Source organism: Beta vulgaris, chromosome 7 (assembly GCF_026745355.1).
Source record: "Beta vulgaris subsp. vulgaris cultivar EL10 chromosome 7, EL10.2, whole genome shotgun sequence".
In the NCBI taxonomy this organism is placed as follows: Eukaryota; Viridiplantae; Streptophyta; class Magnoliopsida; order Caryophyllales; family Amaranthaceae; genus Beta; species Beta vulgaris.
This window is the reverse complement of record NC_079208.1, coordinates 26,738,307-26,751,736: the sequence shown is the minus strand read 5'-3', so window position 1 is coordinate 26,751,736 and position 13,430 is coordinate 26,738,307. Positions and strand designations below refer to the sequence as shown.

The 13,430-nt window shown below is 36.5% G+C and overlaps 1 protein-coding gene across 2 annotated transcripts; it reads left to right on the top strand.

Moving 5' to 3' along the window:
* The first annotated feature begins 7,087 nt into the window (after positions 1-7,087).
* LOC104899073 (ABC transporter B family member 6-like) lies at positions 7,088-13,209 on the top strand. Of its 2 annotated transcripts, XM_048648363.2 has the most exons (7): positions 7,096-7,237; positions 9,151-9,174; positions 9,281-9,456; positions 9,542-9,742; positions 12,206-12,277; positions 12,403-12,473; positions 12,888-13,209. In XM_048648363.2, the coding sequence occupies exons 3-7, from the start codon at positions 9,364-9,366 to the stop codon at positions 12,988-12,990; spliced, it is 540 nt and encodes a 179-aa protein (XP_048504320.1). In that variant the 5' UTR covers positions 7,096-7,237; positions 9,151-9,174; positions 9,281-9,363; the 3' UTR covers positions 12,991-13,209. The 2 variants fall into 2 exon arrangements, with proteins under 2 accessions (XP_048504319.1, XP_048504320.1); XM_048648362.2 differs by having other exon boundaries at positions 7,088-9,174.
* The last annotated feature ends 221 nt before the right edge of the window (positions 13,210-13,430 follow it).

Genomic DNA, 13,430 nt, shown 5'->3' with positions numbered 1-13,430 from the left:
CGGATCTGGACCCTCAAAATTTGGACCCGACGGATCCGGGTAGGATCCGGATCCTCATGTTTGAAAACGGATCTGGATCGGGTAATTAAAAATTACGCGGATCCGGATCCGTTTATCCGTTTTTTTGTTAAAATAAAATATAAAATATAAAACTAAACCCTAATTCATTTAAGCGTATCACTTTCTTTTTCTCACTCTCGTCCTCTTCACGGCTGAACTGCAGCCCTCACCACGCTGAACTGCAGCCCTCGCGCCCTCACTCCAGTAGACCGGCGCCGGACCACCACGCTAGAGTCAGTCGGACCGTCGAGCAGCCGGAGCACCGCGTCAGAGCAGCGAGTTTCGCTAGGTTAGTCTCGTTTTTGGGTGATTTTCGCCGGAACCCTTTTTTTTTTTTGATTTTTGTGTTCGAAAGTGACTATAATTATTTTCGTTTGTTTTTGTTAATTTCCGACAGTTTATCAATGTAATATCATTTTGCTCGCGAATTTCAGCATCATTATTGTTTTATATTTAAGTATAATTAGTTTTTATATTTAAGCATTGTTGAGTTTTTATATTTCAGCATTATTGTTATTGTTATTGCAAATCTTGTTGATTTTTTGGTGTATTGATTGAGTTTGTTGAAATTACTCTTTCAATTGTTTAGTTTTGATGAAGTTTGTTGTTGTTGCTACTTTGTATCATTGTGTGTAGTCATATTCTTGTGTTTATTTTGTGAAAATGTAGCTTGTATGCTGAATTTTGTTCAAGTTTGTATGCTGAATTTTTTTTTGTGTTTTTCAGAATAGTGTTGTTTGTAAATTGTAATTATGGATGAACAATTGTCTTTTAAAGAAAGTGATGCTGGTTCTAGTCACCCTAATGAAGAACCATTTGTTGTGTTGGGTGATTCTGATAAAGAGGATGATGTGGAAGGATTTGTTGAGGTTGGGGTTGATACTAGCAAAGAAGAATTATCTGGCGGTGGTAAGAAATGTAAGAAATTGACTTCTACAGCTTGGGAAACTTTTGATGTGGTTGTAGTCAATGGTGTTAAAAAGGCAAAGTGTAAGGATTGTAACAACTTACTCTCATACTTGGGAGCTAATGGAACTTCACACCTCAACAAACATGCTAAAAAACATTGTTCGGGAAGACACTTGAGGCTTGCTAGTGGTCAATCACAATTAAAGTTCAAGAAAGAAGATGACAGGACCACTTCTTTGTCACTTAAGGAAAAAACAAAGAAAGTATCATTTGATCAAGATGTTTCAAGGCGAGAGTTGGTTAAGATGGTAGTAGTACATGAGTATCCTTTGTCAATTGTAGATCACATTGGTTTTAGGAGTTTTGTCAAGAGTTTGAATGATGATTTTAGGATGATTTCAAGGAATACATTGAAATGTGATGTGGTGAAGATGTTCAACAATGAGAGATGTTCTCTTAAGGCTTTGTTAGTTGCTAACGAGGGTAGAGTGGCGATAACAACTGATATGTGGACTGCCTCCAACCAAAAAAAGGGGTATATGGCCGTGACATCCCACACTAGTGGAAAAAACTGCATGTGCTACTTGTCAAGTGCTTCGGTTGAATAATCAACCCAAGCACTTGTGAATATTTTAATATTAAAAATTTACAAGTGCTTGGGTTGACTAGTCCACTGGAGTACTTGATGTCAATTGCCCCGTTTGACAAATCAACCCAAGCACTTGCACTTGCACATAACCATAGCGCGCTTCACTTTGTTTTATTTTTTGAAGGGAGCGCGCTTCACTTTATTGCTTCTCCTTCGATTAATTTGGAACCCTCAAGAAAATAATCCGTCTTGCTATTGCGGTCGTCCGTCCGTCGAACCTTCTCTTCCTCCTCCTTCGCTTCCGTCGTACTACTCGCTTCTCCGTCGAACCTTCTCGTTCTCCTCCGTCGCTTGGGTGAAGGCTGTACAATCTTAGCTTGGTCGCACTCGCTTAGCGCTTCCGTCTGGTGAGTGTTTTCACTTTTTCATTATTTTTGACCTAATTTCAGTTTCAAGATTACGTTATTTTCGAAACCACGTAAATTCGCCAAACAAATTTACCTATAATTAGAAACAGTGGCGGAGATAGCCTCAACGACGAACCATTATTTTCTAAGTAAAAAAATTGAAATTTCTTACCTTGTTAATGGTGGATTTTTGCTATGTTAATGGTGGAGAACTACAAAAATTGACCCATTAAAACTAGGGTTTTTTTAAACTAAAAATCAAATTTCAATGATCAAATTTATTGCTAAGCACAGAACCAATCAAGTTGAAATCCAAAAATCTCAATCATGGTTTAAAGTTTTTTATGAATTGCTTGCAGTTTTAGTTATAAGTTAGGTTCCCAAAATCTTATACTATATAGAAATAAGGTTTACTTGCAGTTCTTTTTATGAATTGCTTTTGCCTGTTAATAATCCCAGAAGCCTTGAATGTTCAACTCATTTGTAATTTAGGCGGCCATCGCAGTACCTATGACGTTTGGTTTTGGATGGTTCTCACGTCTCTGTAAGATATAGCTGATAATGAGATGTATCAAGATACATGTCAACGGCTATTGCTCACATAGTCATTTGCTCATAGATTTAATTGTACCAGACATTAGCAATGGAGCTTTGCACTCTTTGTCACCAAATGCAAGTCCTGAGCAGCAAAGAACGGTATGTTGCTTGATGAAATATGGTGTCTTTAGGTCTTATCTGTGTATCTGGTGGTGTATGCTTGGGTGTGCAAATAACATTGAAATCTTTTACATGATTTTCAGATGCTCGGAGAAAGCTTGTATCCCCTGGTGGATGCTATTGAGCATGACAATGCTGCCAAGGTTACTGGTATGCTACTGGAGATGGATCAGACAGAGGTTCTGCATTTGCTCGAGTCACCAGATGCATTGAAGGCAAAAGTTGAAGAGGCTATGGAAGTTCTGAGGATAGAGATGGAAATATCCAGTGGATGATCCGACCACCCGCTCCACCCGCACTATGAAACGGATGGAAAACCCGGTTTAAACGGATAATAGCCGGGTGACGGATAACCGGGTGACGGATTCGGGTCGGGTTCGGGTGATATTTTTTCATCCATCACCCGATCCATCACCCGTTTACCACCCGACCCATCACCCGTTTAAAGTTAAAAAATATATTTTTATTATTTTGGGGTCATTTAGTCCACTTACTCCAGTACTCCACTAAGGCCCAAAGACCCCAAACAAAGCAATTAAACTTTAACCTAGGGCACAACTTCTCGTATACCCTCACTGAGTCTCAACTCTCAACTCAAGCAAGTTCTCACCATTACCATACTGCCGCCTGCCGGACTGCCTTACTGCCGGACTGCCATAGCTTCACCGGAGGATTCTTCTCAACTCAAGTAAGATTATAAACTCAAATTCAGTTTTTTTTTTTAATTCAAATTTTATTCCTCGTCAAAATTTGTGTTCTCTTCTGATATGCATTTTCTTAAGGGGGAAAAATTTGCATTTTCAAAATGGTAGTTCTTAAAATGTGCATTTTCTTTTATGTTGTTGATTTTTCTATATAATTTGATTAGGAGTTAGGAGTTTGCTTGATTTTAATTGGGTTGTTATGTGAATTGTGATATAGATAAATGGGAAATGATGGTAATGAATCTGGATATGATTCATCATGTCCTCCTTCAACACCTTCTAATGTTTGTCCTTCCCCCACACCAAATATGCAAGCTCCACCACCTCCTCCCTCGAAATGTCGACCATTATTGCACCCATCTTCATCACAAAGAAAGGCTTTTGAACTGAAAACACCATCTCAGATTGGTGAAGACACTGAAAGTGACCCAAGTCAGGGAGTTTCGGGGTCTCGTAAAAGTAGAAAACGCACATCTCCTGTGTGGGATCATTTTAATCCATTTGATGTGGATGGAGAAGCAAAGGCACAATGTATTCACTGTGATAAGATATTGTCGGCCAACACCACTAACGGGACTTCCCACCTTAAGGATCACTTGACTCGAAGATGCTCTAAAAAGAACTTGAAGGTTGATATCCGCCAAAAGCTATTGAATGTTAGCCGAAAATCTAATGGAACATGTTCTATTGGTGCAACTAATTTTAACCAAGAAGTGTCTAGGAAGGAGTTGGCTAATATGGTCATCATGCATGAGTACCCGTTGGCTATTGTGGATCATGTTGGTTTTAGAAGATTTGTAAGTAGCTTGAATCCAAGCTTCAACATCATATCACGTCCTACCTTGAGATCTGATATAATGAAGATGTTTGAAAGTGAGAAGGGAGGGTTAAAAAAGCTATTGGAAAATGCGGAATCTAAAATTGCAATAACAACGGACATGTGGACTGCTTCAAATCAGAAAAAGGGGTACATGGCTGTTACCGCACATTATATAGATCAATATTGGGTTTTACGTAACAAAACTCTGAGGTATACTTATTCCTTGCTTTTTTTTTGTTTAACTTTTAATACTCCTATTTTTCTGTTTTACTGATGCGGTTTTGCTACTTTAATGCTGCTATTGTTACTGTTTTAGAGCTGTTGTTGCAGTTTTTTTTGTTACAATGCTGCTGTTTTTCTGTTGTAATGCTGCTGTAGTGCTGTTTTTGCTATTTTAATGTTGCTGTTGTTGCTGATTTAGAGTTACTTTTGCTGTTTTTTTGTTACAATGCTGCTGTTTTTCTGTTGTAATGCTGCTGTAGTGCTGTTTTTGCTATTTTAATGCTGCTGTTGTTGCTGATTTAGAGCTATTTTTGCTGTTTTTTTGTTACAATGCTGCTGTTTTTCTATTGTAATGCTGCTGTAATGCTGTTTTTGCTATTTTAATGCTGCTGTTGTTGCTGTTTTAGAGCTGTTTTTGCTGTTTTTTTTGTTACAATGATGCTATTTTTCTATTTTAAACTTTTAATACCCCTATTTTTGGGCTTTAATGCTACTGTTTTGCTATGTTAATGCTACTGTTTGTCTCTTTTGATGCTACTTGTCTGAGTGGTATTTTTTTAATGAAATAGGTTTGCTTATGTACCTTGTCCACACACAAAAGATTCACTAGCGCAAGTTCTCCTGGATACATTGAATGTTTATAATATTGCTGAAAAGATTTCATCTTGTGGTAGTTTGATAATGTACTACAAATGATGCTATGATGGATGTTTTGAAATAAGGCTTAGTGAAGATTTTTGATTTTAATGGTAGATTTGTGCATATGAGATGTAGTGCACATATCTTGAATCTAATTGTGCAAGATGGATTAGATGTCATTGGTGAAGGGATTGAAAGAGTTCGAGATTGTGTTGCTTTTTGGTCAGGAACCCCTAAAAGAAGAGAGATTTTTGCAAACAAAGTGAAATCTATGAAAGGTGAGGAAGGTAGACAACTAGTATTATTATAAAACTAGATGGAACTCAACCTATTTGATGTTGCAATCTGTTTTACCTTACAAAGATGTGTTTGCAAGTATTAAGCGTCAACTCCTAGGTTGAAATTCACACTCCCACCAATCAAGATGGGGAATTTGTTTCATTTGTTTGCGGAAACTGAAAAGATTTCACAAAGTGACTGAGTTGTTTTCGGGGAGAAAGTATCCAACTTCCAACTTGTTTTTTTCGTCAATTTGTGAAATAAAACTTGCATTGACATCATGGTTGGCAAGTGACGTACAAGTTATTAAGGATATGGCACAAAAATGGTTGATAAATTTGATAAGTATTGGAGTAATATTAATGAACTTTTAGCTATTGCTGCCATTTTAGATCCTAGAAATAAGTTGGAATGTGTTGAATTTTATTTCAATGAGATTTATGGGGATGAGGCTGACTTTGAAATTCAGAGGGTGAAAAACTCTTTGTATGACCTCTTATATGAGTATCAAGATAAAGTGTATGCAAATGACACTCATTCTTGGGCTGATGTTAGTGGAAATCAATCTGCATTTGATGGTATGGATGTTGGTGGAGATGAGGGAGATGATAAGTGGAGAAAATGAAGAAAACAAAAAAGAGGAAGGGTAATGTGAAGTCAGAATTGGACCATTATTTAGAGGAAGATGCCTTGCCGGAAAGTGGTGGATTTGAAATCTTGAGGTACTGGAATATAGAGCTAAAATATCCAACATTACAAAAGATTGCTAAAGACTTACTAGCAATTCCAGCTACTCTGTCGCATCGGAGAGCGCATTTAGTATGGGAGGAAGAGTTATTAGCCCTCATCGTTCCCGACTTGCAGCTAATACAATGGAAGCTTTAATGTGTATGCAAAATTGGATACTTGGAGAGTACTCAGGTAACATTTTATTCTTTTAATGTTTGATGTATTTGTTACTTTGACATAGGTAAAATTAATGCAAAATCTTATGTATTTGTTTAGATACTTCTTTGGACAATACTCAAGCATGTTCTACAATACTGGATGATTTTGATATCGTGGATGATGATGCAAGTGGTAGTGCAGGGAGTGAAGTTGTTGATATAGACTCGGTAATATTTTATATACTAAGTTCCTACTTCCTAACTTATTACTTTTCTAAATATTATTCTTATCTTAATCATTTGTTTGTTTAATTATTGGTAGGGAGATGAAGATGAAAATATATGATGAAGATGAAGATGACTTGTAGTGGAGGGCCTTGTTCGATGCTGCTGTGATTATTGGTGCCTTGGTGGTGTTGTGCTGCTGCTGTCTTGTTGTGGCTGTAATGCTTGTGTTGTGCTACTGCTACTGTATTGTTATGTTGCTACTTGCTACTGATTTATTTCAGACTTTTATAATGAATTAAGATATTGCCATATGTAGGCTAAACTTTATTTGACTCTTTAATTATTTGATGTTGTTGAATGTTGAACTTTGTGTCGGTGTAATTTAATTAATTGAAGTTTGGATTTGGATTTAATTATTTATGTTATTGATATTTTTTATTATTTTGCTTTTAACATAGTTCATCCGATTATCACCCGATCCATCCGTTTCACCCGTGGGTGATGGATGGATGGATTCGGGTGGATGTTTGACCGGGTGATGGATGGATCGGGTGGGGTGGATGGAGGCGGGTGATGGATGCGGGTGATGGTCCACCCGCCCCGAACCCGATCCATTTCCATCTCTATCTGAGGAACGTAGCGGCGCAGCAAGGTAGCAATGCTGCTGATCAGTTAGCTTCATTGTCTCTTAATGATAACCTGGTATCTTAAGATACAACAACCGCATCCATTGGATTGCAGCATCTGGTGGAAAAATTCCTTCTTGTACTTTAGAGGTACTTTTTCAAAACAGCAACTTGAAAAATTCCTAAATTCCTTCATTATTTTTCTGAGATTATTCAGCTTCTTTCTTTGACGTCATCTGTTTCTTCTGAGGACTTGCATACTAGGTTCATTCAGGTATGTTAATTAATTCTTCTTTTGCTAAAGATTATGTATATTAATTTTGTTGATTTATTCTTGTTATTTGAGGTCATGATGCATGAGATTGGAATTTAGGAAAAAGCATCACAATTCTGTTGTAGTAGTAAGTAGATGATCAAGTATTTGATTTGTATTTTTTTCTAATTTTTAGTGAGTTTTTAGCTAGAGGTTAGTAGATGACCTAGAAAAGTATACCCTTATTAGATTTTGAGATTTTCTAAACTATGGTATTGGAACTGTTAATGGGGTAATTTCGAAAGTTGCCTTTATATGTCCGAGGCGTGTAAGTAGGATAGTGGAACTTTTTGGGCATAAGAACTTTCCTGTGATTATATGTGGAGCTTCTGCTAAACTTTTGTGAAGGCTGAAGTTTAATGATGAGGTTAATGCCATAGCCTAGTTGTGCCCAAGGATGAGAGTGCAAGCGTAATTTTCTGTTGAGCATAAAAAAAATCAGAATGTGCCTGATTGCTGTGTTCCTCCTAAACAATTATTTTAGTTTTTATAGTAGCATCATCTATATGGTCTCTCTGCTTCGCATATTTTTGTTTATATGTTTGCTTTTCCTTGTGCTGTCTGGTGCTAGACGAATGAATGCCTTTACCTTAGAAAGTGTTGATCATGAGGGTTAATGTAGAACTTATCTATGATGTTGTAGTACTTCTTCTTCATTAGATGTTGGAGGGTGATTTTTCAGGTATTACTAGCCATGAGAGGTTTTTACAGCCTCACAAGAAGCTAAGATAGAATAGTCTTGTGAAGAAGAGTGCACCATAGCTTTGAGTTAATTGTTTGTGTGTTTACATCAAATTAAAATAGATGATAAGAGCCCATTTTATGTACTGTTTTTGCTGTTTTTGGAGGTCCTGAAACAACAGAATGGATAGACTCCGTTACGAAGTGTTTAGCTCTGACTTTTATGTGATTTTGTTTTTGCTGATAATTACATACTTTAAGCTGTTTCTGGTGTCCTCCCGTAAGGTTCTATATTCCACCCTTTCCCCGTACCTAGCACCACAACTCTTACCCATCTATCTATTTTCCGCTCTGTAGTTTGGACCATATCTCAATCAATATTCAATAGTGATAGGCCACAGGCTTAGAGCATTAGAGCGATGCAGGCCTAGTGATAGACCATGCAACTCTCTCTTACTCTACACTCAAAGAGCAAGAAGAGTAAGAATTATAGCATGAGAAGCGTAAGCTTTACTCCCATAGGCTTCCAAAGGAACCTTGTATTAGCATCATATTGATGACGTGTGAAACCATTGCGTGTTCTATTCCTTAGATTCCCAATTGATCCAAAGGAAATAACCAAGCAAATATGCAAGATAATTCTAAATTCATCATGAACTCACTATTTTATGTATTCTTGAGTGGGTATTATGCACGAGAATTCATGTGAATCAAAAAGCATAAACTCCTAAAGTAAATTGGATACTTAATCTTGTTTTTTTATTTTTATTTTGGTTATTGGTGCTTCCTAGAATCAATAAATCAAGGTATATGGGGTTTAACCAATTCATTAAGATAATAATCAAATAGCTTTAGACTCAAAATATATTCGCTAAGAAATGCGAGTGAGTCACATCAAATCTCTTAGATTTCTAGATGGATTAATCTGAAAATTATAAAACAGGGAGATCAAAGATTATTGTAGGACACTGTTTGAATTCATTTTTGGACGACATAGGGTATGATTTTTTTTATTGATCGGGTTGTATCTTGGTGCAACTTGCTTTCAGGATTGTCTATGTTGCTGCAGGTGTTTTTGCTGCAGGGTGGATTGGTAAGTTTATGATTTTGATCAATTGTGCCTTTGTGATTAATCTTACATACAATTTAGATCATTGATGTCCATTCAAGTCACAATGCTAACATATTCCGATTAACAGAGGTCACCTGTTGGATTCTTAGTGGCAAATGACAGACTGCTGTAATTAGGTCCAAGTATGTGCAAGTCTTGCTGAATCAGGATATGAGTTTTTTCGACACATATGGGAATAATGGAGACATAGTTAGTCAAGTCTTGAGTGATGTGCTGCTTATTCAATCAGCATTGAGTAAAAAGGTAAACCTCAATGGTTTATAGGTTCATTATGAATTCAAGCGTTATCTTCATTTGGCTTCTAACAATCTGCCCTTTCATGCATCAGGTTGGGAATTATATCCACAATATGGCGACATTTTTCAGAGGTCTTGTTGTTGGATTTATCAATTGTTGGCAGATTGCTCTCATAACTTTAGCAACTGGGCCATTCATTGTTGCTGCGGCAGGAATTTCAAATATATTTCTTCACAGGCTCGCAGAGAATATCCAGGATGCATATGCAGAAGCAGCAAGCATCGCTGAGCAGGTGATTTCCTCATATTGCACCAAGCTATGAATGTAAAAACTAGAAATATATATATCAAATAGGCGAGTGAAGATACATCTCTGTTCATGTTTGTGAGTAATTGAAAGTGTGTACATTTCCTTCTCGGTAGACAGGTAACAGCTGGGTATGTAACTCTTCGTGTAGACCATATGCATTTTGATCTTCTCTGTAGACAGAACAGAGCTGGTATCTGTGCTATAACATGTGTTGTTTAGAAGGCTGCTTTTCATTTCGAGGAGGTAGTTTTCTAATAGGAAAACATGGATTATCTGGGTGTTAGAAAAACCAGTGGATGTGTATCCATGTAAGCTTTGGTTTTATTTGGTCATAATAATGGGTGACGAGAAGAGTGTTGGAATGTGTATCTTGATGTGTAGGCTATTTATGCACTTCCTACGTTTTCAAGCTGTACCCAAAGGACTTGGCATATTGAGACAAATCTAACAAGATCCCCAAAGGACTTTGATATTAATTTAATTAGTGATGGAGTTTTTGCTGGTTTTGGTGTGGGTAGAAAAGTCAATTGTATCTTGCAAAGTCTTTCTTGAATGACTAAGGTGGAGATATGGGGTAACTTTATAAGTGACCTTTAGGAAGAGTAACTTGTTAATATATTATGAAAAACTATAAATTTCTAGGATTTTAGAGATATATACGCGAATGGGAGAGTAGTGGTCCCCACCTCAATTGAGGTAACATAAATATCCCCACATAGTCATGTTTTAATTATTTAGATATTTAGCCATTTTCATAGATTGATTCGGTGTTATTTGGGGTGCTTCATTGATTATACCTTTATATACCTATCTTATAAAACAAGTTGAATTATGGAAAACTGAAATGTGGATTTTGTATATAGTCAAGAATATGGAGAACAGATATTTAGGAAGTCTTTCTTAAAAAAGATAGTATGGGAAATGGCCTGAAGTGGAGAATGGTCTTATTGGAAATTATTTTCTATTTTTTGTTTTTACTTTGATTATTTGGATGAGTGTAGTTGAATACATGCAGTTGTCAGGAGTAGCATATTGATGATAGCCATTTATTATTGTTGGCACTAGATCCATAGCAAAAGATTGGCAAGTCTGTAGGTTCCATTTATGTTGTTTGTAGGTGACACTTACCTGGGGGGGGACACTATTTTTGGCCCTAGAATGATATGATTGTAGTCATATAATAGATGTTGCCAGGAATAAACTTTGTGCAAGTTGCAAAACAATGTTCTTGGTGAAAGAAAAGATGACAAAAAATAATAGACTTATCAGGAAGTGTAGTTCATCATGCTGAACTAGGAGTCAAGTGAATGGCATAAAACTAGTGAACTTCAAATTTATGTACTGTTATTCAGTTGTGAAAATTTGCTCAAAAAGTTGGTACACGACACCGAGCTAAAGGGCTCGCTGCTGTTGAAGTCTGGTGTGTTTGAGTTTCTTTTTATTCTGTATTTTATTTTGTTGATACTTTTTCTAGTTTTAGTAGTTAAGGCACTTTATTTCTTTGAAGTACTGGACACTGCATTTGTACATGAACTGGCATTGATGTTTGCTGCAAGACTTACATAATTAATTAGTTGATCAAACTATATACTAAAGTGGTTATACTTAATCTATTCTGTTACAGGTATAATCATTCAAAACCATACATCATATTTGGCAGATTAGTATGTTATGAAACATAAAATTTAGTTTACAATAAATATTAGCAAGGTTTACCAACAAGAAGTTTATGAAACATAGGTTTCTTACAGTTGGAGGTGGAGGGAGTTTTTTGAATTCACTCTTTTGAATCAGCTGCATCAATTCCAACTGTTTTTACTGATACACCATCTCCCTCTTGATCGCGAGCTTAGGTGACATTACATACTTACCCCTTTCGCTATGCATTTTGCTGTTCTTCCCTTCCCTGATCTCCAACTATTTAAGTGATATCTCAGAAACAGAAAACATAAAATGGAAGGAGAGATTGAGAAGAGTAAAATTGAAGTGTCTGTGTAACTTGTAAAGAGCTGCTTTTAAACTTGTAGGATCAGTAAGATGGCACATATTATTCTTATGAAGAACATGGAGGTTATTGTTGTCAATGTCTCTGTACTTTATTCCCTCTTGCAAAGTCATGACCTTATATCCATGTTAATTGTGTGAGTTCAAAGTGGTCTTAGGAAAGAAAAGTAGCCTCTATCTTCATTATACTAGAACTGATACAGATGTACTCGTATGCCTTTATCTTACATACATATGGTTCTATCTTAGAATATACTCCAGTTAGAAATTTAGAATATAGTACAAATACATCCATCTGATTTCAAACAAATATATTGCTCTATATATAGAACCTCGGGATTCTCCATCTGATTTCAAGGGAGAAGGTGGCAGCTAATATGTAAGTACATAAGATAGAAGGTACCGACTGTTGGATATTGATTTTGTCGTTTGTTACTAACAGGTTGGAACTGCCGTTGTTACAAGGAGTGATGGGAGGATGGCACTTGGAAGACTAGGTGCACTTTGTGAGCAGGTAAAGTAACTTGTTTTTTTTTCCAAGTTTTACCTTGTGTTAGCATCTGTAGGTTCTTTCACCTGATTATAATATCTGGTGGATCTTCCTCACATTTAATCCACTCTTTTTTGTTTAATGTACAGCTTAAGGAGTTGAACCTTGATGGGTATGAAGTAATTTTGGTCCCGTCTGGTGCTGGTCGTCAGAGGCTTAGGTATAGCTTAATAATTAGATTATGACGTGACTTGTTTGAGTCTATATTAGGAACAATCCAACATAGATATAATGGGGATGCGCTATAATAACTACTTGAACTGTTACCACTGTCATATCAGATTGCCATAGTTTAGGGCGTTGCTATAGAAGTTTATGATGAATACTACTAAAATTCACCTTTCTGCTGGTAAAAATTTTTGGCGGATATGAATTAGATAGAATCGCTACTTTGTGAATCCCTTTTTTCTGGTGTGTGAATATTCTTGCATCATTTTGAATTATATATGTTGGTTTTGTGCAAATGAAACAAGTTGAAGATGTGGTTATAAACTTTCCAGCCTTCTTCTTTTATTAAAATTTATGTTAAGGAATCTATCACTTGGTAATTTCAAGGAATATGTCAATATTGCAGTTTTGCTGATATGCAAAAGCCGCAAGCTGAACTTGATGGGAAAGCATGTGCTGCTGTTGGACAGAACAATCTCATGGCTCTCTATGACACATTGTTTAGTTAGGTCCTAATCTAAGTAGCCAAGTATCTGCTCATGGTTGTGGAAAAGCAGTCTTTGAATGGCGGGGGCTTTTTGACATACGTAGTTTGTTTACACATAGTGAATGTTTTTGCAGTTGGATCCAAATTTTTGCAATGTTACTTTGGTTTAGAGATTGTTCCCATGTTGTGAATTTGCAGCAAACTTTCTTTGAGTAGTAAATGAAATATTTGACTAAGTTGAGTTGTGAATGTCTTCTTGAGCAAAGGCATGTTGAAAACCTCGCAAGCAATCATTAACTTCTAGAGCAAAGGCATGTTAATGAATTTTATTACTATATTATGCTACTGGCTGCTGCTAGCTTGCATGCTGGCAGTAGCAGTGGTTTTTTTTTTTTAAAAAAAATAGCCAAGTGCTCCGGTTGATAAGAAAAAACCGGAGCACTTGATTTTCTTAACAACCGG

What these genes read in the sequence shown, in the direction of transcription:
- LOC104899073 (XM_048648362.2), top strand. Translation starts at nt 9,364, where the DNA reads ATGAGTTTTTTCGACACATATGGGAATAATGGAGACATAGTTAGTCAA. An exon ending in AATCAGCATTGAGTAAAAAG is followed by an intron (nt 9,457 to 9,541) that starts GTAAACCTCAAT and finishes TTCATGCATCAG; the next exon opens with GTTGGGAATTATATCCACAA. An exon ending in TAGGTGCACTTTGTGAGCAG is followed by an intron (nt 12,278 to 12,402) that starts GTAAAGTAACTT and finishes TTTAATGTACAG; the next exon opens with CTTAAGGAGTTGAACCTTGA.